General features: G+C 47.1%; 6 protein-coding genes across 19 annotated transcripts; 4 read left to right on the forward strand and 2 right to left on the reverse strand.

Moving 5' to 3' along the window:
- The first annotated feature begins 781 nt into the window (after positions 1-781).
- LOC109538860 (WW domain-containing adapter protein with coiled-coil homolog) lies at positions 782-2845 on the forward strand. Of its 2 annotated transcripts, none has more exons than XM_048669999.1 (5): positions 782-1147; positions 1245-1774; positions 1846-2062; positions 2118-2275; positions 2451-2845. In XM_048669999.1, exons 2-5 carry the CDS (start codon positions 1739-1741, stop codon positions 2574-2576), a joined length of 537 nt encoding a protein of 178 aa, XP_048525956.1. In that variant the 5' UTR covers positions 782-1147; positions 1245-1738; the 3' UTR covers positions 2577-2845. The 2 variants fall into 2 exon arrangements, with proteins under 2 accessions (XP_048525956.1, XP_048525955.1); XM_048669998.1 differs by having other exon boundaries at positions 784-1147; positions 1245-1278.
- Positions 2846-3444: 599 nt separating this feature from the next.
- Positions 3445-5837, reverse strand: LOC109538862. Of its 8 annotated transcripts, none has more exons than XM_019906281.2 (9): positions 5654-5837; positions 5478-5554; positions 5274-5418; positions 5020-5213; positions 4828-4958; positions 4604-4778; positions 4102-4538; positions 3836-4043; positions 3445-3777 (listed from the first exon to the last, which is right to left on the reverse strand). In XM_019906281.2, exons 2-9 carry the CDS (start codon positions 5498-5500, stop codon positions 3582-3584), a joined length of 1509 nt encoding a protein of 502 aa, XP_019761840.1. In that variant the 5' UTR covers positions 5501-5554; positions 5654-5837; the 3' UTR covers positions 3445-3581. The 8 variants fall into 8 exon arrangements, with proteins under 8 accessions (XP_019761840.1, XP_048525959.1, XP_048525958.1 ...); XM_048670002.1 differs by having other exon boundaries at positions 5020-5210; positions 5478-5559; positions 5676-5835; XM_048670001.1 differs by having other exon boundaries at positions 5478-5559; positions 5676-5834.
- A 345-nt stretch (positions 5838-6182) lies between these two features.
- On the reverse strand, positions 6183-8912 carry LOC109538861 (eukaryotic translation initiation factor 3 subunit L). The gene is made up of 8 exons (XM_019906276.2): positions 8748-8912; positions 8279-8545; positions 7677-7883; positions 7382-7622; positions 6930-7327; positions 6741-6869; positions 6444-6683; positions 6183-6386 (listed from the first exon to the last, which is right to left on the reverse strand). Exons 1-8 carry the CDS (start codon positions 8775-8777, stop codon positions 6252-6254), a joined length of 1647 nt encoding a protein of 548 aa, XP_019761835.1. The 5' UTR covers positions 8778-8912; the 3' UTR covers positions 6183-6251.
- LOC109538858 (85/88 kDa calcium-independent phospholipase A2) lies at positions 8575-13369 on the forward strand. 3 transcript variants are annotated; one of them, XM_048670000.1, is made up of 13 exons: positions 9156-9398; positions 9462-9694; positions 9869-10073; positions 10132-10222; positions 10277-10579; positions 10674-11035; positions 11100-11290; positions 11350-11724; positions 11783-11946; positions 12295-12479; positions 12532-12683; positions 12742-12857; positions 12910-13369. In XM_048670000.1, exons 3-13 carry the CDS (start codon positions 9955-9957, stop codon positions 13126-13128), a joined length of 2277 nt encoding a protein of 758 aa, XP_048525957.1. In that variant the 5' UTR covers positions 9156-9398; positions 9462-9694; positions 9869-9954; the 3' UTR covers positions 13129-13369. The 3 variants fall into 3 exon arrangements, with proteins under 3 accessions (XP_019761823.1, XP_048525957.1, XP_019761824.1); XM_019906264.2 differs by lacking the exons at positions 9156-9398; positions 9462-9694 and adding an exon at positions 8575-8673; XM_019906265.2 differs by lacking the exon at positions 9462-9694.
- Positions 13370-14401: 1032 nt separating this feature from the next.
- LOC109538913 (translocating chain-associated membrane protein 1) lies at positions 14402-16486 on the forward strand. The gene is made up of 6 exons (XM_019906352.2): positions 14402-14692; positions 14991-15270; positions 15329-15548; positions 15609-15718; positions 15771-16067; positions 16123-16486. Exons 1-6 carry the CDS (start codon positions 14564-14566, stop codon positions 16200-16202), a joined length of 1116 nt encoding a protein of 371 aa, XP_019761911.2. The 5' UTR covers positions 14402-14563; the 3' UTR covers positions 16203-16486.
- Positions 16487-17368: 882 nt separating this feature from the next.
- On the forward strand, positions 17369-22497 carry LOC109538899 (hamartin). 4 transcript variants are annotated; one of them, XM_019906332.2, is made up of 22 exons: positions 17369-17474; positions 17692-17901; positions 17964-18081; positions 18134-18284; positions 18337-18452; positions 18509-18692; positions 18747-18820; positions 18876-19030; positions 19084-19223; positions 19273-19365; positions 19497-19736; positions 19815-19998; positions 20057-20236; positions 20288-20475; positions 20533-20729; positions 20949-21129; positions 21186-21311; positions 21360-21512; positions 21566-21752; positions 21803-21960; positions 22021-22284; positions 22344-22497. In XM_019906332.2, exons 2-22 carry the CDS (start codon positions 17805-17807, stop codon positions 22416-22418), a joined length of 3261 nt encoding a protein of 1086 aa, XP_019761891.1. In that variant the 5' UTR covers positions 17369-17474; positions 17692-17804; the 3' UTR covers positions 22419-22497. The 4 variants fall into 4 exon arrangements, with proteins under 4 accessions (XP_019761891.1, XP_019761889.1, XP_019761893.1 ...); XM_019906330.2 differs by having other exon boundaries at positions 17371-17478; XM_019906334.2 differs by having other exon boundaries at positions 17371-17478; positions 20288-20463.
- The last annotated feature ends 72 nt before the right edge of the window (positions 22498-22569 follow it).

A 22569-nucleotide genomic window follows, 5' to 3' on the forward strand; every position in this document is an offset into this window, starting at 1 on the left:
TTGTGACAACATGTTGCTAATTAATCTGAAACAAACATTACAGTTGATTGATGCTGATTACTGCTTAACGATGAAAACATCAGGATGTGATTAGTTGCTGTAGGAAAGTTAGGGTCAATGCGTGCAAACAGAACGTCAATATCAATGAACTGAAAATTGGGGCGCCCGAAATGCAACTGTTCAGACACGAGGTATCACCAGGGGCTCCAAATGATTGAGGCACTATCAAAACAGCCCCGCGTGGTGACAATTGGGAATTCGGAGCCTCAACCCTTCGGGTTATGGCCAATGAAATTGTGCAATTTCATGCTGCGCCACTTCATCCGTACTTACACGTAAACTGCTCCTGGGGCTCTTTAGTAACCACTGTCCATCCACATGGTTCAAATAATTACTTGAAATATCACAATTGTGTTTATATTCCTCATGACTTTGTTTGTTATGCCATAATGGCGAGGCCAGTCACTCTGGCGTTGGGGAGGAAAACTATCACAAGATAGAGAGAGAGTAGCAGTGGGCTAGAGCGAGCTGGCGAGCTGGCTGCAGATGTGCCAGGGCCGCCAACACAAACTGAATCCTAGAATCAAGGCCGATTGCTAGAGATAGGGGTTTAGATGTCAAAAAATTGTCAGCTGAGTGGGGCGCTCGGTTGTCAGTTGTAGGGATTTTTCCCCCCGTGCTCGGAAAGGCCGAGAAAAACAGCGCCTGTAAAAGGTGCGAAATGGCTGCGGCTAAGACGATTCGACAACAAGGCATAAGGTGTGTCAGCGTAATTGGAAAACGTCAACTTGACAGCGAGTTTATTTACAGAGTTCGTGAGTAAATTGAGGAAATATCGAGCGATCTGGCACGAAACGGGGTGTTGTGGGGGAATTGAACGCGGCGCGTTGGTATAAGTGCGGATCTTACGTCAACCAATGAGAAGATAGAAGAAATTTAGGAGCATTTACCTTCAGCTGAAAATTGTTCCCTTATGTGACATGGCGTCTGATTGGAAAGTCAGTTTCTAGGCGGTTGAAGACACTGTTGCGCCCCCGATTTTATGAACGCAAACTGCGCCAGGGCTTGTCGAAAAAGCCGCCAACATTTCCCAGCCTATCGCATTGATGGTAATGCATGCAAGGAAAACACAACGGATGAGCGATGGGTATGCATTCCCTGCCTACTTTATTATTGACATACAGTTTTGCCCCATTCCAAGGCTTGGCCCTCATTCTAATTCCGTTTTTCTGTTTCTCCTTCAGGTACTTCGAGAAGCACCCGACCCATCCCTATCAGGTAAATATACGTTGTTGGGCCCAGCCCTGGGCCTGCTCGTCTGGGGGCGGTGTCATCTAGTTGGGGGGCTCAGTTACTGTCTCAAACATCACTCCCAGCTTTTAAGGGAACGATTCTATTAGTTTCCTTCAATTGTCCCGTTTCAGCCTTAGAGGCGGGTCTCGCACCGAATCAGACTCAATTCCCCATCAACAATGCCCAGTTTCGGCCCCAAAAACACCGTTTCACTGCCACTTCGATTCGATTTAAATGCCACAAATAAACATGGCTGACGTAGAAAAGTTAACCTACATTTTCCTTGTCTGCCAAGATGTTTGTTTTTCTTTTTCATTGGCGCCCCTTTAGTACAGTCCGTGTTTGAGGCGACAAAACGATCAAAGCCCTTCAATTGGCGCCCCAAATCGTCCCCTCGGCCCGCTGTACGTTTTATTGATTTTCTTTTGTGTATCTTGAAAAACTGATGAAGAAACAATCCTTTGGTTTGTTGACTGGGCCAGTATGTTTGCACCCTGGGCAAAGTTGGATGTGTTTAACCAGTCCCTGTTTTTCTTGGCTTGTCCCATTTAGAATTCAAAGTATGCAACTTCAAAGAGTTACGGGTCGAGCAATGAGCGCTACGAGAAGTTTCGCGACTCGCCGAATGGCACCTACCGATCAGACAGCCCGGAATCACAATCACCTAGGGATAGAGACCGTTCTTATCAATCCAAGAGCTACTTGCAGAAAATGCGCGAAAAGGAGAGAGAGAACAGAGACTACAAGATGTCGCGGGACAAGTACTCTGGTAGGTCAGAAATGGGCGTAACTGGGGGGCCCCAATTAACGGTTGATGTTTGCAGACTTGGCCAGGTCGCCGAAAGACAAGCGGACTAGGGATTCGGACCACAGGACCAATAGCGATCGAGGAGGCGACGATAAGAGCATTTTGCACCCCTTAAAGGTGGGCCAGTTGTCTTCGAGGGATCGCAAACCGGTGCATAACAATTGCGTGGACAAGGTAACGCCTGCCACGATTACAAATATGCCCTTTTTACGCCTATTGGGTCAAGTCAGCTGCGTTTAGAGAATGCCATCTTCTAGTGGTACCCAAAAGGAGAAGCCCCATAAACGCAGCTGAGCTCTAGATATGTTTGGGCTTGCTTCTACAGCTAAAACCGTTTTTTCCATTTCAGAGAGATGATCGAGACAGGGTACTGAAAGTAGGCGATTGGTCGGAACATGTAGAGCTCGKCGGAGCTCGTCAGGTAGTTCGATTAGCGGTCAGTTCGATCGTCGGGTTCGGTTCGAAGCTCAGCTAGAGCACTTGACCAATGCGCAGGCATTTATATCCGTAGTTCCAAGTTAAACTGCGGTCGCAAAAGCGGCTCGACCGGTCGCCCCGAGATGTTTTCGGTGTACATTTTCTTAATTAAATTATTTCCTTTTTATGTGTCTCCTCAAGTGTAAAACTATCATTTTTGTATAGCTAACCAAGTCGAGGCTATCTGTGGGCTTGTTCTTCACAGCATTCGATTCGTTCTGGTTGAATTTTCTGGCTTTTTACCCTTTATTATACGATTCTTTTGAATATTTTGTCATCACTACACCACACTACACCCGGTTCTAAAGTCTGCATTACCTTTACATGGATACAACATTCTAGCGAATCTCTTTAGTGTTTAAATAGACAGTTCTGCTGGGCGTGTTCAGGTATGCATCAAAACAACACTCGATTGGCAACCAATGCGGCAGAGCATCGGCATTGAAGGGCATTTAATTTGAAAAAATTAAACCGCTCCGTTCGAGTGGAGGCCCTGCCGCATCACCACAAAACGGCTCGTTCACAGTACCAAAAAAGCCCTTTTATTGTTAATTTAATTATTGTTTTTATACTTAAAAAGTAGCAGATAGATTGAAAAATAAAACATTTATTTCGAATAGTTGCTTGTTTCATTGCGTTCTGGCACTGTGACGCCCCGAATGCATCGAATGCTGACCAGAATGCGTTACACGAATAAGCGACTTTGTTAATACAAAGTCACATACATACGCATACAATGTTAATACAAAACCAATATAATTATTGGTTTTATGTTAGGATTTTAAGTAAATTAATACCACAATATAGAGTTAATTGACTGTCGCTGTTTTCCATTTCATTGCGCGCCCGAACCCAAGCCAGCCCCATTTTCATCAATAGCTGTTTATTATCACTGAAAAATATTTAAGGAAACGCACTGACAAACAAATAAGAGTTTTGCGACAAGACATCAATTGTCTCCAGGTAAAAAATCAGATCAAATTTAAAATGATTAGACGCTCACTCAGTCCTCCAAGTCGGGCTCCTCAGCTTCATCATCGCTGGAAACGCTTGGCAACTGCTTGATGTCGACCAGTTCCCGGAACAGCTTGTCCCGAAAGTCCCACATTTTAATCGTTTCATTATTCAGGGCTTTGTACAGCACCAGCGCGTTCACGGTGGCCGTGTTGACGATGGCGTCGTAAGCGAAACGTTGATACCTAAACCCAGAAGCTTGCAACTAACCGAAACTAGCCCAGTTCCTTACCAATTGCTTACCATTTCACCTGCTCGTTAACCGGGGAAGTGTTCACGTTGAATTTCTCGTGCATATCGAAAATGCTCTCGCTCAGTGCGATGTCTCTTAGAAATGTGGGCACTTGGCTCTCTTCAGGATTCGTGGTGCTTTCGCTTTGCGACTTGGCGGGCTTCTTCTGCGGCGGTGTTTCCAATGAATGGCAGGTGGAGATGCCGAAATATTCCACTCCTAGTGATAGAACTAGCTGCATTAACAGCAACTAAATAGCTGAGTGCTTGGGTCTTACCCGAAAGCTGCCACTTCATAATGGAGATCCCCTGAGGGTTTTGCACGCCGACCAGATCGCCGTCTTGAATGGAGCGCGACAGCAACTCCTTGGATGCTCCGCGCGAGTTCTTCCGAATCATCCCAATCGAGTGGCATTTGCAGCTCAATAGTTTCTCAGCCAGATCAAGACCAATCCACAGATTGTGGAAAATAATCAAACGACCTTGATTCAAAAATCCGTCCAGCACCTGCAGGACATCAGCCATTGTCTGCTCCCGTCGGCCGGCCCCAGTCTTCAATATCTTCGTTTTGTACGTGTACCCATCCTGATCGATCACTTTCAGGATCTTCGAGCCCTTCTTCACGGCCCCAAGCGAGGGTTCGAAGATATACTTGTTGCGCAGACATACGGTACTCCTGCCCACGTAGAGAATCTGGTCGGGTTCCTTGTACTTTCTGCGAACAATCCACAGTTGAATAACGCGCGCCCAAACCCCATAGAAGTCCTCGTAATCGCCTACCTGTAATTGGTGTTCAGGCGACTGATTAATGGGTTGATTTTTGCAAGGACGGTGTCGGAGCCTTCGGTTCCAAAGTGCCAGAAGGCCAGAATCCGATGAAAGCGAGTCTGTGTAAAAATGCGACAGGCCACTGACATGCGATACATGCGCTCGGTGCTCCAGTAGCAGGAAGTTTCTGAAAGAATCGGATTCAACTAAACGCAGTGGAATACGGCATCGATTACCAGGAAAGCGCTTAAAGCCCATAAATATCAGCAGGCCGAGGAACTGGCTCATTTCCTTGAAGTCCACATCCAGCCAACCGGAGAGGAAACCTTCGTGGTAGCCGTAGCGCACAAACTTCGATCTGGCATGCCTAAATGGAGCCAAAAAAACTTGCAAAGCCGCAACTAGGCTAAGAGTTTTAGAGCCATTACTTATTGGTTTCGATCACCATCAACTTGATCAATGCGTCGTCGACAAACAGTTTGAAGCATTCAAGCACGGTGTATTTTCTCTCAGTGTCCAGCAGCTGTATCCCAGGAATTCCGTTGTAGGTCAACGTGGTGATACGGTCTTTGGACATAGTCTCGCTCCACTCGTCGACCCTTTTCGGTCGGGCTGACTTCTGCTGCAAATCAAACCAGCATTTTCAGTCTCAGGGCACAAACAGCCCGCTCCAGTACAGTACTTCAAGCTCCTCTTCCTCCTCGTCTTCGCTGGTGGCATCAGAGCTCCAAACTTCGAAGTATTCCGGCTGGTCATCTGGCTCAAATATTTCGGATTTATCGGAACCAGCACTGTTGATCGGGGAGACGGCTTGGCGCTGGCCACCCCTACGCGCAAAACGTTCAAAAAACAGCCCCTCGATTTGCTGAAGGAACGGCGAACTCACCCAGTATTCTCGTCCTGATCCATTGGCTCTGGGGATTCGGAGCTGCTGCTTTCGGATTCTCCTGGATCGCCCTGGTACTGTTCTAAGGGGACGGGGTTGGTCATCTTATTCAAAATAGGGCTTATGCAGTCGATTGGCGATGGACATGTGAGAGGTGGGAGTTGGGATCTACTTACCGCCTAGAGCCGCTATAAGTACCTTGTGCAGTTAGTGAAAAGCTGGCGGATACCGGGAAAGGATCAGAAACATTGGTCGCATAAAAAACTTGTTTTTTTTTCAGCTTCATTCGCACTGACACTGAACCTCAAATTTCAGTTTACGCCACAGATTTTCAAACTATTTACTCTGTCAACTCCACAGATCACAGAGGTTACTACAGAGTCATTTTCTATTTATTCACTATCAAGAAAAACTTTCATAAAATGTAAATTGGTGCGAGTTTTTCAGGCTTTGCGACCGCGTGAAAAATATCGCCAAAAAAACGCCCTACTGTTTTCAATCGGCCCTGGTACACTGCTAATGTACGACACGAACAGACTGTTTATTCTCTCTCTTGACCAACGCAAAAAACGTCACCTTGAAGTAGGATGGAAAAGTTCATGCGCTTCAAAACATTTTAGTGTTCAGCTAAATTCCGGAAAAATTCACCACTCACTCCTGCCCATTAATATTGTCAACTAATTTGTGGGGCAAAATTCAATTAAATTTTTTGGTGTGTATATTTGACATTTATTTAAAAAAATCGAATACTTAGCTGTCCGCGCAGCTCCTGAGTTACATCTTGATCATGTGCAGCTTACGGTTCAGATCCTCGAACTTTAATATTTTCCGGATGAAAAAGTCGCCGTAGCGATGCGCCACTTTGGTATCGGCAATATGGATCATCTCATTGTCGATGTAAAAGTCCAACTGGAAATCATAAGAATGCCGATCCATACTAGTCTAAGCATAACAATTAACGCCTACCTCGGAGCCGCTTTGGAACTTGCCATCCAGGCCCGACGCTCCCTTCGACCACACCACGTTCTTCATCTTGTGCTTGAAGCACAACAGATGGATCAGCAAGCTCTGCGTCTCTTTGTCCAGATCCCACTGGCCGTCAGCGCGAGTGTTCTGAGCCATGAACGTTGCCAGCTTGCTCAGCGGCAGCGTCGTGTAGAGCTTCAAGTAGCTGCGGATGGTGGGCAGCATCTTCTGCTGTTGAACCTACCATTTCAACAAGATTAGACCAAGCTTGGCGACAACCTGGGTTTATATACCCACCTCATCCATGAAAACTTGTGTCTGATGCTTGATGGCTTCTTTGGAGACATCGTCGATGCCCGACACGATAGGCGTCGGATAGGGGGACAGGAACTTCGGGCAAGCGTAAACAAAGCTGTTTTCGAACTCCTTCAACACAAAGAGTTTAGGTGTTGTTGAAATAACCGCGGGGGCTTAAACCGGACGTACCTGCAAATCCCCGTACTGCATCTTGTACATCTTCTCGTGATAGGATTTGTCCCGCAACGTCTGCTGGATGCTTTCATCGATGCACTGGGGGTGCAAAACCAAGCAAATGGCCAGCAAATGGTACATCTGGTCGGTTTGCTTATTGATCTGGTCGTGCTGGTAGGTTTTGGAGGCAAACAGCTGCTTGGTGCGTTGGATATACAGCAAAATGCCCGAAAAAGTGCGAATGGCATCGGAGTAGCGGCGCATCATCATGTAGGCGAAGCCCACATAGTACGAAGTGGAAATCTGACACGCTGGAATATGAGCGTACTGGGACTTCTTATGCACCTCGATGTTCTCCAACACCTTGATTGCCTGGTAGTAGTCGCCTAAGAGCGAATGTAGCCTTAAGAGCCCTGAAAAAAGTCACTCAATTCACACTGGCAAAGTGGGAAACAACGGCGACAAACCAACGAGACTGAAGTATCCCAACATTTTGTAAAGCGAGTTGCGCCCAAACTGGCCAGCCACTGAATCCGGATCGCCCCCACTGGCATACACTTCCAGCTGCTGCTTAATGTTGCTCTTATCCACTAACGAGTGCAACACATTAAGCACGCACAGCACATTCCACACTTTATTGTTGGAGTTGAGCGTCTCCAGTTCTTGCTGCGTTTTCTTCTGCAATCGCGCCCGGTATTGGGAGAACGACTGAAACGGCAACCATTAGACAATGTCCCTTGGAGCGCAATTGGCTAAACCCACCTGGAATTGATAGACAAATTCGTCGATCAGCTCCCACAGCCACAGGTCAGGCAGTTCCAAGGGCACCGGCTCAGGAGCGCTCAGAATGTAGTTGAACAGGTCGCAGTAGTTATAGAAGGAGTTGAAGCGTTGCTCCAAGGTGGGACCGCCTTGAATCCGCGCGTAGATGTGTCGGAAGTACAGCTCCTTGTATAGAATGATGAAAACCTGCAAAAACCAAATTAGGCCAGTGAACATTTGGCCTGTTTCGTAAACGGCCAAGAGCTCTAGAAAGCATAATGAGTCTCCACTAGCCAACAGCTCGTAGTTGAACTAAAGAAAACCAATAAAACGCCTAAACGATGGTCAGGTCATCCAGGATCGATAACAGCCAACATTTAAATAATAGATGAGTCCAGCGAGACGAGTGGCAGTTGATTGTTCCAACCGATCAAGATGAACCACTACACCCAGCAGTTTTTCAGCAAATCCCAGGAGGTGAAACAGATGGTTAAGGGTAAGCTGAGCGAGAGCGGCGAGCAAGTGAAAGAAACCTTCAACAGTGTCAGCCAAAATGTGGCCGACATCAGGAACGAAGGTAAGTGAAAGAGCGGGCAACTTACCTCAGAGTCAGCACCCACGATTTTCAAAACGTCGCTCTGCTCGGGCCAGGGCCTTTTCTCAAAATAATCCTCGGTCAGCTTGGGCCATGACATCTCATAGAGGGTCTGCAGCTCGAAAACCAGTCCCTCATTCACATGGTTCCTGAAGTAGATCAGGAAGTTCTTCACTTTGTCGGGCATTGTGTACTGTTGGCGGCTGAATTCGGCGTCCTGATTGGGGTCCCCCGTGTGACCTCCGAACTCATCATAGCTGTTGTAGTCGTAATTCTGGAAAAAAGCAGCTAGTTTACACCTGCCGGCTGGCTGACAACGGCGGGTTGTCACGTAGTGTCACAGTTAGGGCGAACATGAGCTGTGCCCGCTTCCAATGGGCTTAGTTCCGGCCAAGCATGCAGGTAGGTGCTTTTTGATGATTAGTGAGCTAAAGGGGGCTTGTTCAGGCCTGATGAAGGTGAGTGCTTGCGCTTACCTGCTCGTATTCCTCGTTATATCCGGCCATGTCGCTTAGCCTCTAGTGCAGTTTGAGAAGCGATAAAAGAGGGTAATTGCGAAAGTATGTCTATAAACTGGGAAATTGTCCAGATAACCTGTAACGTCAATGGCAAATCGCAAATCTGACATCTGGCACATGAAAACTGAGTTTGGCTGGTTTGGCAATGAGGCACGCAGTTTCCGTTTGCCCCAGTTAATTGATTGAATTATTCACTTCGTATCTATTGGCCGTTTATTAGTTTTCAGCAGAAAACCGGGCTTTTTTCTAGTAATTTTTATAAAGAAATTGATTGGTATTGTTGGTTTAATTTGAGTGGACCCTCAAGGGTCTGAGCCTAGTTGCCAACTTGCCAAATAATTACAAAAATAAAAAGTGTCAAGTTGACATTAAACAATCAGTCATAACCCCATAATTAGTCGACAATTTAGAGCTAAATTGCGAAGATCAAGGTGCAAAAAGTGATTGGAATTCCTTCGAAAATCTCCCTCGGATTAATGATTCGCGCCAATAACCAGCCGTGCTAATCGCGATATCCTCAAACGTAGTGTTTGCTGCATAATTGATAAGAAATTCGCTTTTGTTTACCAAATAGCATCAGCACAACAATGTTACAGGCAGGACTTGATGGTAAGTAAAACATTGTGATGCTGGACATTTGGCCTTCTTTTGCGCCCCCGTTGCATTTTAAAGGTGGTCGATACATCAGGGAATAACGACATAATAAGTCAACAACAAGCGCTTATCCGATAAGTAAACTGGACGATGACTTTTTAGCGATAGCGAGCAAGCAAGTGTGCTTTTGTGCTGGTCTATGGGCTGTTTCACTTTGCCGTTGAATATTTGGAAGAGATTTGTCTTGCAGTTGAACCGACAAACAGTTGGTTTATTATATACAGTATGGCGTTCGACTCGACATTAAGCGGGTACTGGAGCAGAAAAGTTATATTTTCAACAAGCACCCACTGGCAGCAAATAGCGGGTTTTATATTTATAGTAGCTTTTCCAGGAAAACCGATCTATATTCTCGTGCTTGAGTAAATTTTAGAAAGTTGGGGGAGAAACTACAGAGCATCTGAAATTTATATTCAATGTTCCAGTGCTGAAAAGTTTCCTCAACTCTGAAACGCCGCCCGACCGCGTGCTGGATGTCAAGTCAGCCGCGTTTACCTCGCGAGAGATCCAGATGCGGGAAGACGGCCTGATCCTCTACTGGCCCCAGAAGACCAACAACCGAAACGAAAAGCCCACGTTCGAGATTGTTTTACATCGGCCCACCACCGAAACACTCGTCCAAACATTCAGGTGGGTTCCATCAGAAGATACTTCGCTGGCGCTTCGACTAACCGGTTTTTTTAACCAGCTTGTATCGCGCTAATAACCTGGAAGATGCCGAAATAAAGTTTATAGCCCTTCATGAAAAACTGCCCGTTTTCATTGAGATCGCCAAAGAGGTTGGTAGTGACCAATGGCGGCGCGTAGCAGTGCTTGAGGCCCAATTGTTTCAGATGTGCAACGTGAACGGGCTGCAGAAACTTTGCGACATCATCTTTGAGTATCCGAGCTGGACCTTGGCGCATATCGCCGCCTACTGTGCGCTCCACGATTGCTTGAGGAATCCCCAAGTGAACTGTTTCCTCAACAGCAGCGACAGCCAAAAGGGAATGTCGCCCTTACAAGTCGCCATCACCACTCGCAATCTTAAGACCGTCCAGCTACTGGTGGCATCCAATTGCTCGTTGGAACATGTGGACTTTGAGGGCAACTCGGTGTTTCATTACGCTGCCAGCAGCACCAAAGAAATTATCTCGGTAAGTGACTATCTGGTAAACTCAATATGAAAAATTAATTTTTGCCGAACACTGGTGAGGTATTTGTCGTGTGAATTATCCGCTGGCTTTGCAGACGTTGGCGCAGGGCTCTGATCCAAAATGCTTGAATTCGCGCAACAAGAACGGCTACACGCCCCTGCACATGGCCTGTTTCACCGATAATACCGATTGCGTGCAAGCCCTCCTGCTGGCAGGAGCCGATGTGAACAAGCAGGCAACTGGGGACGGCGACTACACGGAACCCTGCTACGTTGGCCTGTTCCTGCAGGACAACCCGGGAACTCTGGACCTGGAAGACATGAAGAACGGCGGCACGCCCGTGCATTGGGCCAAGTCGCGCTCCGTCATCGAAGCGCTGATTGAAACCAACTGCAACATCAATGCGGTAAACTTTGAGGGCAAATCCGCGCTTCATGTGATGGTGGATAGGAACAGGTATGTAGACCTGTTCGGTCCATTGGATGGCGGGGGCTTTGTGTTTATGTGGGGGCGCTTGCAGGCTGGACTGTGTAGTGGCGCTGCTCAGTCACCAGGCCAAAACCGAAATGCCCGACCTCAAAGGCAACCGGCCGATCCATTCGGCGGTGAAAAAGGGCTACTTGCCAATCCTTCAAGCGCTGATAGTGTTTGGCGCCGACCTGGACGTTTTGAATAATGCTGGAGAATCGCCCAGGCATGCGATGTCCAGAGGTTTGTCGCACTTTTTTGGCCACCAACACAATCAATTTGAACACACTGAACGATTGCAGAACTGGAGCCGAAACTACTGTATTACCTGCATGCTGTTGGAGCCCGGCGCTGTAGGGCCGACATGGTCGGCTGCACGGACGGTTGCAAGCAGCATGGCACTTACGATGGAATCCCCCCGCCAAAGGTAATCGGCCCAGCCAATCGAGACTTCCTAAATCAAATGCTAGCGGTGGCTGGGATGGAGGAGGCCGCTCGAAAGCACAAGCGGGGCGAGTTTCCGAAAAAGGGGCGGCTGCTCTGCTTGGACGGGGGCGGAATCCGGGGCTTGGTGCTCGTGCAAATGCTGCTCGAGCTCGAACTGACCTTCCAAAAGCCGGTCAACCGGTGCTTTGACTGGCTGGCCGGCACCAGCACTGGCGGGATTCTGGCCTTAGGTAGGGCAAAGGTTTTATTCCGCTTACCGATTTCGGCTGCAAACTCCAGACTATCTAGGAATCGCGGCCGGGAAGACGATGAAAGACTGCCAGTGCCTGTACTTTCGCCTCAAGGAGAAAACGTTTATCGGCGGCCGGCCCTACTGCAGCGAGAACCTGGAGAACGTCATGAAAGATACCTTTGGCCCTGAGACGGTCATGTCGGACATCAGATTCCCGAAGGTAGGGGTGCCGGACTCTCATTCCCACATAGCAAAATTATATTCCCAGAATATATATATACTAGGTATATTCACCTGCACATATACACAATATGTACATACCTGGCATGTTCATCTGCACATATACCCAATATGTACATATATGTACATACCTAGGATATACTTTTTATGAACTTTGATGAATATACATGCATGTATATTCCATAAACATTCATGTTAGGAATGTTCCACCATGTATATTGCCAGGATATTCCCGCATTGTTCCGTATATTTTTTGAACATTCTGGGATATTCATAGAATATCAAATGCTATCTGAGTTGGACGCTCCATTTGACTTCGAACCTCTAGGTGATGGTGACGGGGCTGCTGGTCGATAGGAAGCCAGCCGAGCTGCATCTGTTCCGCAACTACAACAGTCCAGGCAACATTCTGGGCGTGAAACATGACTCGCCCTATGAGCTGCCGCCGCCGCCCGAGCAGCAGTTCGTTTGGCAGGTGGCTCGAGCCACTGGAGCCGCTCCCACATACTATCGGTGTGTGCCCCGCTATAAATTCGCCAACATTATATAATTCTTTGGATTCCAGGCTGTTCCAGCGCTATTTAGACGGCGGTCTGATTGCGAACAATCCCACTTTGGACGCCCTCACCGAAATCCATGAGCATTGTTTGGCGCTGAGAGGGTGCGGCAAAGAGGATGAGAGTTGCCCGGTCTCGATTGTGGTCAGTCTGGGCACAGGTACTAAAAGTGAAATCGCCCGTTGTCCATCATTTAGGGTGATGTTGTTCGCTTGCAGGAGTCATCCCCGTCACGGAACTGAAGGAGGTCGATGTATTCCGGCCGGGATCCATCTGGGATACCACTAAAATTGTTCTAGGCATCCAAAACTTGGGCACTCTGCTGGTGGATCAAGTAAGTAAGGTTGGGAATAATGAATCAACCCTGCTCTCTCATTATGGATTAGGCCACCAGCAGTGACGGAAGGGTGGTGGATCGAGCGCGCGCCTGGTGCTCCTCCTTAGGCATTCCCTATTTCCGATTTTCTCCTCAACTGTCCGAGGACGTGGCGATGGACGAGAAATCGGACGAAAAATTGTGCAACATGCTGTGGGAAACCAAGGCCTACATGCACGAGAACATGAGCGTGATGCGGGAACTGTGCGATTTTCTAAACCGCAGCTAGAGCTTTTACCTCCTGGGCTTACCATTTGTTGTGCTATTATTAATTATCCATCTTAGGAAATTGAGCCATTGATTCTTTCATTCCATGACATGTAAATTAATTTCTTTAACCGGGGATATAAACATGAACACTCCACCTTAGGGCCGTTTTTATCCAAATGGGCCCGAGCAGTTCAAATGAATTGCTCCTTTACGCTTAGGGTATTATGAACGAGCACAATAAACCATCAAGATATGATAAATATCGAGTATTTTAACAGTTAGTGTGATTTGGTGATACGGTGCCCGTTGCTAACTTTTGGGGGGAAAAACCTGGAAAACCGTGTTTGAATAACGATTGGCACTGTACGAACCTTTCTTAGCTACTCAGCCAAATTATCGTTCGTTTTGTTAAGTTTTAATTATTTTATTTCATCACTGTTTATTAATTAATTTATTGGTTAGATTAAATATATTAATGTTGCTGATATTGACTTTTTTTAATCAATATTTCACTCAAGTCACTCAAGGGCGGATCCAGGGGGGGGGGGTCATGACCCCCCCTATCCAATTCTCTATCCAACGATGCCAAAACGAATTCTCTGGCTCGAATGGTTCTTGAGAAACTTCGAATAAAGACCATTTAGTTATCTCTGGAATGATGTAAAAACGAGCGTTCTTATTGGAAACCGACAGTAAAAGACGATAATTAAAAAATGGCAAAGTCGAAAATCTAAGTAGTCCTATAGGAAACGACAATAAAATAATAAGACAGTAAAGCAATCAGGATGACAACTTTGTTTTTAAATCAATTGATGCCACCCTATTTGATCGTCGGATTTGAAGCCCAAATTTGCGTATGTGGTCGCCCTTAGTCGGCATATAGATGAAGTCAACTCAAAAATGCGACGTTGTCACTAGCCTTTCATATTTCTGTTACGTTGAAGGTAATCAATGGACTATTCCGAAATTAAATTAACTTTTTAACATAAGTAAGCAAAAGGGGTATACACAATTAATGTTTTGCAAAATTTATTTTGACTTTTTATTAAAAGATTTTTTAAATAATGTCTTGCGCTCCGATGACGTCACCTACGAGCCACTTCTAGCACCTGCCTTATGCTATTTACAATCCGCTTCATAGCAAAAACGGCCGTATGAATTGTGGCGTGTATTGTGGATTTTAACCGTTTCCACACTTTTATTCGTCATACTGCTTGATATATGTTCTTAAAGCACAAATAAACACAAAATTCCCTTACACCCCGACAATGTGGCAAGGGTGTGCCAAAACCAGTTGTCACTTGGCATGTCACAACGTGTCACTTCGTGGCAAATGTTGCGGTATTTTTCAATATTCCCCTTCAACAGTGATTTGTTGATGTGTATTACGTGTTCGGTCGTGGCATAAGGTACCAGTTGTCAGGCCCGTTCCATTGGACTGCGATAATTCCACAATGGTCAAGCCAGTGAGGAAATCTGCGAACAAGAATCCGCCCATTCTAAGTCATGAATTCGTTATACAAAATCATGCGGATATCGTATCTTGTGTGGCCATGGTGTTTGTTATAGGGCTGATGGTGCAGGTGAGCAACCCTTTCATTATTCCGTTAATGAAACACTGTCAGTTAAGCGGTGAATCTTAAATGCCCAATGGGGTCCTCCACCATAATAAATAGCCCCAACTAGGGCAGGATATGATCAAGTACACTGTATGCTTCTGCTGAGAGCCTGCCCTCTGCCCAGCGCGCTTCAACTGTCTTAGGACAATGTCAAATGGACAACATATGGGCCCCTTTCACTTGCTCTTCCTGAGCTCTACAACCAACTAAATCTGTCGCATTAACGCAGATTTGTTTTAGTTAAAGTTGCCTTATTTTCCAGGCAACTTCACCTTTGGCATCAGTTTTCATAATTGCACATCATAATGTGACCGGCGAAAAACCCACAGAACTGCCGCTTTACTTGCCCGGACTGAAAGACAGCGCAGTGGTCTTCTTCTATAGCTTGATCTGCGTGATCGTGCACGCCATCATCCAGGAATATCTATTGGATAAAATCACTAAGAAACTTCACCTCTCCAAGTCAAAGCTGGCTGTATTCTCCACTAGCGGCCAGCTGTTTGCCTTCTACCTAATATCAGCCATCTGGGGCCTGGACATCGGTAAGACTAATGTCTAGATCTAACCGCATATGTCTTCAGGTGATCAATTAAATTGCAGTCTTGAAGGAGCACGTCATTCCTGATTTTTCGCGAATATGGTCCGAGTATCCAGCTCCCATGTATTTCACTTTCAAAATGTATCTATTGATCCAGTTGAGCTACAGTTTGCACGAGCTGCCCGAGCTCTATTTCCAAAAGGTCAAGAAGGAGGAGTGGACAAATAAAGCTCTCCATAGTCTGGCTGGCTTGGTGCTGGTCGCTGTGCCCTATGCGCTCAAGTAAGTGTTTGCGTTAAACATTCGAAAATCTGTTGCTAAACCCAAATTTTGCTTGTCCAGCTTCAACCGGCTTCTATTGGTGTTGCTGGTGCTTCACCATCTGGCCGAATGGGTCTTCCATTTGGCGCAGCTGCTCCAAACAGTGGACAAAGAGGAGAAGTTCTCCAGAGGTTCGTCCCAAATAACGTCACCGTAATCAATCATTCATCAATCTACTTCTAGTGGTTAGATTGTCGTCGACAGTCCTGCAAATAGTCGCTCGACTTGGCAGCATAATCCTAGCTGTCTTGACCTTATGGTATGGGTTAGCGTTGTTGGAAAACCAGAGCCTGGACATTAAAGCCGGCCAGTTCAACACCCCCACTATTCGATTTTCCGCTCTAGCCGGCATTATTTTGCTGCAAATGTACCTGATTTTCAAAGTGATCAGTCAGGAGATTAGCAGAAGTCGCGAGACTGTTGCATCAGTGCAGCCCGTCCCTAAGTCAAAAGTTGCCAAGAAGGACAAGCCAAAGAAAAGTAAGTAGCGGTTAATAGGTGGTACAAGCAACATACTTATAGTGTATGCTTTCAGCAAAGAAGACTGAAGAGTCAGATTTGCCCGAAGTGGACCAAAACACGAACAAAACGCTCAGGAAGCAAAAGGTCAAGTAATTGAGTGCAGCTCCAGTTTTCACTTCACAGTAGGTTTTCAAGGCGAAAAATCTAAATACTCTCGGCTTGTTTTACGCTCTATTCAAATTCTCTCTTTTCAAAGGTAATTTAACACTACCTTGATGGCCTTTTTGTTTTGTTGAAACGTTTTATTATATACAATATTTGTGATTATATTTTTGTGTAAGAGACTAAACAATTCATATCCTATTTATGTATTAGTTTAACTATTAGGTCGTTTGTCAATTCCATCCAATTTTTTTTAAATAAATCGTTTATTAATATTTGTTGTGTTTAGGGCTGATATGCCATTAAATCCTTAGCCCGATTTATGTCGTGAATATTGAGAAATCTTGAGAAAAATTACGCAAATCTTCATTAATTAATGTAAGTTAAATCGGTATGTTCGAGTGAAGCCAAATTCACAGCCAGCCTGCTTTTTTCGATCGCAACAAAATGCCAAAAAATGATCCTCCTCAAACGACTAATTCACCAGCAATAGATTTACATAATTGAGGCATTTGTGCAGGTAAAATTATGAAACTAGAAATACCTGCTTTTGAGGATCCGCCATTTTGTCGTCAAGCTGTCCTGGTTAGCTGCTTTATACCCAAATCCATAATAATGGAGAATCACAAATAACACGTTCACATTAATCACCTCACACTTAACAACACTTTCATAAAATTTTCATCACCAACGTGGAAAATCAGCGCATTCGCCGTTTTCGATTTGCACAAACGCATTTCACCAAAATGGAGAAGAAACCTTACTTGTCTCTGGCTATTCTAAGTACTGAACAAAATGGCGAGCCGCAATGGAAAGGTTACCAATCGATGATACCAAAATCCCCAGTTTAGAGTTAGTAAATACGTTGCATCTTTGTCTCCAAATAACTCGTTATGACTGAGGGTATTTTAGAATAATAACACGGGCCGTAAAAAAATCTAGCTGAGTGTTGAAAATATTTATCAATTTTTAGCCAATATTAGAAAATCAAAATAGATATATAAAGCAAACATTAAACAATTAATCTGGAAAATCATCTGTAAGCTAGACAAAGACAGTTCTACTATTGGTCGATGATTCGCGCTAAGCGCACCAACAAGGATAACAACAAAAATTAGCTGATGATTATCCAGGATAGACGAGGGAAGGTATATTAGGGCACTGGACGGTGCTGTGGTTGTCAGAACAACGATCAGCTGTTCGCCCCGAACTCGGACTTGTTTTTGACAGATATCGTCCGGGTGCGAAGCAATCTCCCTTTCCGTAGGTAATTTTCGCAATTCCCTCGAAAATATCGCTATTAAACTGACCGCAACAGATTTAGCAGGGATATTTTCCGATAATGAACCCCTAAAAGCACCTAATTATCCGTTATTTAAATGCAGTTAACGTTTGCTTGCAACGCTTTGTTGCTTCAAGACGTTTTTAATTATTTCCGCGATTAGGTGCGAAGGCATTGGTTGAACTTGTTCATTTGTAGACGTGCAGCTGAATCAGTAACCATCCAGCCATCTACCCAACATGCCCAGCTCAAATTCTAACCTGCGGGAGTTTGCTGCTTGAATCGCCTTTTATCCTCTCAGCGCTCGCACGATGTCTCACCCCGACAATTTCTTCGAGAAACTGGAGTCGGGCAACAAGGAAGTGGTGGAGAACATCAAGCACAGCATTCGGGAACAGTTCTCCAAAGGTCAGAGCGGTTTGCCATCAAAGTTGAAAACATCATTCAACTGATGGATGTTCCCCTTTCAGTTCACGAGTCCTGGCTGATCAACGGGCTCTACGATTATTACTTGTCCAGCAACTCTGTGCGCTGCATGGAGGTGATTATCACTCTACGCGAACCCCATCAGCAGTTCCTCTTCGACAGGTCAGTCCTGCCAGAATCCGTGGCCGTTTGAGCAGTAGCCTTCCTGTTTCAGACTATGCGAGTCCATCAAAAGCCGCAAAACCGACCTAAAGGTGCGCATTCAGGCCCTCACCCTGCTGGGGCATATTGCCAGAAGCCAACCCACCTGGCTGATAACACTTCCTGAGCATGTCCTGTTTAGGGAGTTGCTGAATTTTCTTAAGGCAAGTCGTTGCTGAATTGCCTGGGTTAGTTTGAAACCTCGCGTTTTTGCAGAACGAAACTGAGCTGTTGCCGCTGATCAGTGCCCTGCTGATCCTGATCGTTCTCCTGCCCATGTTCCCTTCGAGCATTGGCGAGCACTACTTAGAGGAGATTTTTGATATTTTCCGGTCAGTGGCAGGTTTATGCGGGAAACCGTGTGGTGGAGGTTTTAATTTTTTTGTAGGCGCCTGGCGGCTTGGAACTCCAACGTGCCCGGAAAACTGGGCGAAGACCAAATGATCCACCTCCAAGTGGCGCTGTACGCTCTGTTCCTGCGCCTCTACGGCATGTACCCCTGCAACTTCCTCTGCTACCTGAAGAGCCACTTTAAGGACCGCAACAACCCAGTTTTCTACCACACCATTAAGGTACCCCCCCTTACTTGCCTGCGTGGTAGTGGCAATAATTTGCTGATGTTTCAGCCCATGATGGACACTGTGAAGATGCACCCATCGCTGGTGACTACTTCGAAAGAAAGCGAAACTACGACGGAAAGGCCAGTTTGCCGACTGGTTATATGACTGATCTCCTAAGTGACTCTTGGGTTTTAGGTGGAAGAAAATGGGGGTGCACGACGTTATAGTGGAGTGCGAACGGTTCAGTCTGGACATCACGGATCGCTGCCCGCACGACACTTGCCAGAACACCACAGAGTTCCGCTCTAGATCGGGCACGATGAATTCAATGGGTGGTTCTACATCGAATGGTGGATGCGCCCAATTTGAAGGAAAGCCCATTATAAACGGGTTATTATTGCAGATGCGGCCTACCATCAGCAGAACATCCGCAGCCTGGCCTCTTTGCAAATGTCTGGGAATGAGGGGTCGTTTTTCTCGCCCAGCCAGATGTTCCAAGTGGTGCATCCTTTGCCGATGGGCGACGCCCATCGGCAACGACCGGTAAAGGATGTGACCACTAAAATGCCAAGATAAAAATGTGGTTTTCTAGGCGCTGATCAATCGAGTCAACTACCCGCTCAGTCAAGAAGGCTCGCCGCCTGAAGCTGCCATAGAGGCCACGCCCGAAACCACTCCCATACGGGTAAGTCGTAACTTCTGCCCCCACTACCCGGGTGTTGTTCGGTGTTTTGTTTGCTTTGCGCCTGTTTGGATTAAGGATTATCTCCTCGTTTCGGCCGTCATTCATCAATCACGCCACGCCTACGCTTTCAGGACTTCACTACCAATCCCGGTCCGCAAATTTTGACAAAAACAAACGTGGCACGCGCGCTGACTTCGTTTCGAAGCAATTCGAGCGGATTCGCCCTCAGTACCACGCCGACCAATAGCGTGCCTTCGTCGCCGATGCGGAAGGAGCCGTCGCTTTTCGTTTTTCCCGCGGCCAATACGGGCTTTGCCTCAATCAGCCAACATTTGGCGCATAAGCTGTCGCAAGAGCGCCACGCCACGCAGGTGAGTCTCGGTGATTTGGGGAGTCAGTTTTGATTGGCTATGCACCTACCTGGTTGGTTACGCTGCGCTTGTCTATAGGGCGGCGATGGGTTGGGCGGCGCCAAGCCGCCTCCTAGCAGTCCTTTGAAGATTATCAACTCGGACCAGTCGAATCGGCAGCGATTGGACTCGCCCATCAGTCAGGAGGACGAGGAGGTGTGCACTATTTCCAGCTCGGCCGGCAGGCTGAGCGTAACCAGGAAAAGGGCGGACTTTGAGGAGAGTAAGCGCCTGAACTGTAAAGACGATTAGGTATCATATTGTATTTGGTTAATTATCAGGCGCGAAGGACGGGGAGGAAGTCGAGCAGGGCTCGCCCTGTGCGGTCGGGGGCCTGCACATGCCCAACTCCAAGTCCATTGATAACTTCAAGAAGAGAATTCGCCGCTATCGCTACCACAGCCAGTGCAACACTGAGCCGGATCGAGTGGAAACTTCCACGGGCAGCAGCCCGGGAAATGGTAATTAAACCGCTAATATAAATGAACAAAGCCGCTAATGAGGCAAAATAGGAATCTCGTTTGCGACGACGAATTTGACGGTGAGGCGCGCCAACTCCTGCCCTGACATGAAAAAGAGCCCGCATGTGCCCGCGAAGGGCAACAAGAGCCGCCCCTTCTACGAGACGGACGAGGAGACGTTGTCTGGTGACCAGGCGTCGACTCACTCCAACGGTCTGGACATGAAGGCAAAGAAAATGGTAAACCTGCACATGATTTCGTTCTCTCTAAACCGACTTTTTGATGGCTTGTTGCAGAATTTCCCGGTTACCAGCTCGGCCACGCAGACCGAAGTGTTCTGGCCGATGCCCTACGAGCATCTCTTCCTCAACATATTCCCCTCCCTCAAGGAGGAGGCGCCGGAAATGAGGCCCAGCTCCACCCCCAGTCCTGCGCCAGCCCTCCACCAGGGGATGGAGCCCTACAAGCCTTCCCTCTACGACATCTTGGACAAGTAGGTCACAAAATTCATTAATCCAGGGGGACTAAGCATTTTTCCGAATGAAACCCAAGGCGAGCCTTACGGAAGGTGAAGCACGACAGTGCAAAATTGACCAAGTCGCTCAAATCATCTTCAACAATTCATAAAAACTACACCTTTTGTTCGAATAAAAGCAAATTTACTGCGAGCCTTAGGCAAGGCGTGTTGTTTCAAGGCTGCCACTCGTTCTAGATACATTGAGAACTGTGTGGCCACAGTGGACAGTAACAACGCGCTGAAGGATCAGCTGCAGCTGATCTATCAGCAGTTTCTCTTTGAGCGGCACCGTCGAGAGACGCATGCCTACCGCAATCGGAGGCTCCTTTCCGATGCCAAGAACACCAGACTGCTGGAGGAGTACAATTCGGCCTTGGTAAGTTGAGTGAAACTCCAATCTGCGTGCCAAAGTGCCGTAATGTGTCGATTTAGAGAGACCAAGTGCAGCTGAAACAGAAGGAAATCGACGACCTGCGCAAACAGCTGGAGGACTACCGAAGAGAAATGATGGACGAGCAAACGACGCTGACCAGCACTATGCATTACATGGAGGACAAGGTAAGTGATGATTGCTGTCCATGCGTTGGCCCTGATGAAACCTTCTAGTGCAAGAACTTGACTGATGAGAACAGCATTCTCCGGGAGAGCAATCGGAAGCTGGAATCGGACATCGTCAACTACAAGACGAAGTGTAATCACGTGGATAAGGAAAGACAGCAGGCCGAGGCTGTCCTATTGGACGCCCTTGCCGAAGGCAAGGTGAATATCCCAGCCCTTTATTGCTTGCCGGTTTCTCACCCAACTATCACTAGGTGGCAAGAGAACAGGCGCTGGCGGGCGAAAAACTGAAACAGGAGCTGCAGCGCGTCAACGGCGAGCTGCTGCTGATGGGCGAGCTGCACATCAAGTACCGCGAGAAACTGGATCAGTTGTCTTCCAAGAGGCAGACCGAGGAGGAGCTGCGCCAGCTCTCAGAAACCTATCGAGAGGAAGTGAAAGGTACTCATTGCTACTAAGTGGGGTGGGTGCTTGATGGGTTTCCTCCGTAGTCCTGCAGCGAGTGATCGAGACCAAAACCATCACAATTGAGGTGTTCAGGGCGCGAATCAACGACCAGGAGCATGCGGCCAGCGCCAAAGACGAAACAATAGCAAACCAGAAACGCCTCCTGGCCGCAGTGAATGAGGAGCGCGAGTCAATGGTAGAGGTGAGTGTTGACGGGAAAAAACCCACCGCAACCTAACTGAACAATTGGATGATTTTCCAGGCTGTGGAGAGCAAGTATCAAACGCAACTGGCGATCAATCGCACACTAGAGGAGCGCCTTTTGGAGCTGCGCCAAAGACTGGAGCTGGAGGCGGCCCGCCGCCGCACTCATTCGCCGGACACATCCAGCTGTCACGAAGTGCAGGCCTCATCCACCACCACCACAGCGGCTGGAGGGCTCAGCCCTCAGCACTCTTCGCCGCTATCGGCTTCGCTGGCCTCTTCTGAGGGCAGCGCTGCCATGCACGAGCTCAGAAACCTCCAGGTGTGTAGCCGCCGCGCCCCAACCCTCAGTTGAGTATAGGCGGACCTTTTAAATTGCAGATGTACGTGGACCAGGAGAGCGGCTCCAAATCACATCCAGCAGATGAGCGGACGAATGTTGGCAAAAACGACTGATTTTTCACTAATGCTATTCGTTCTATTATTAATGTGAATTAAGTATATTATTTAGTCTTCTAAAAGTAAAATCAGCGAAGCCGCTGGCGTTTTATTTGGGGGATTGGTGGTTGACGCCAAATACGCGAATTCGGGTAATTTTCTAGTTTAG

This window comes from Dendroctonus ponderosae, unplaced genomic scaffold, assembly GCF_020466585.1.
Source record: "Dendroctonus ponderosae isolate FM_Combo_2020 unplaced genomic scaffold, Dpon_F_20191213v2 Dpon_F_20191213_9, whole genome shotgun sequence".
Classification (NCBI taxonomy): Eukaryota; Metazoa; Arthropoda; class Insecta; order Coleoptera; family Curculionidae; genus Dendroctonus; species Dendroctonus ponderosae.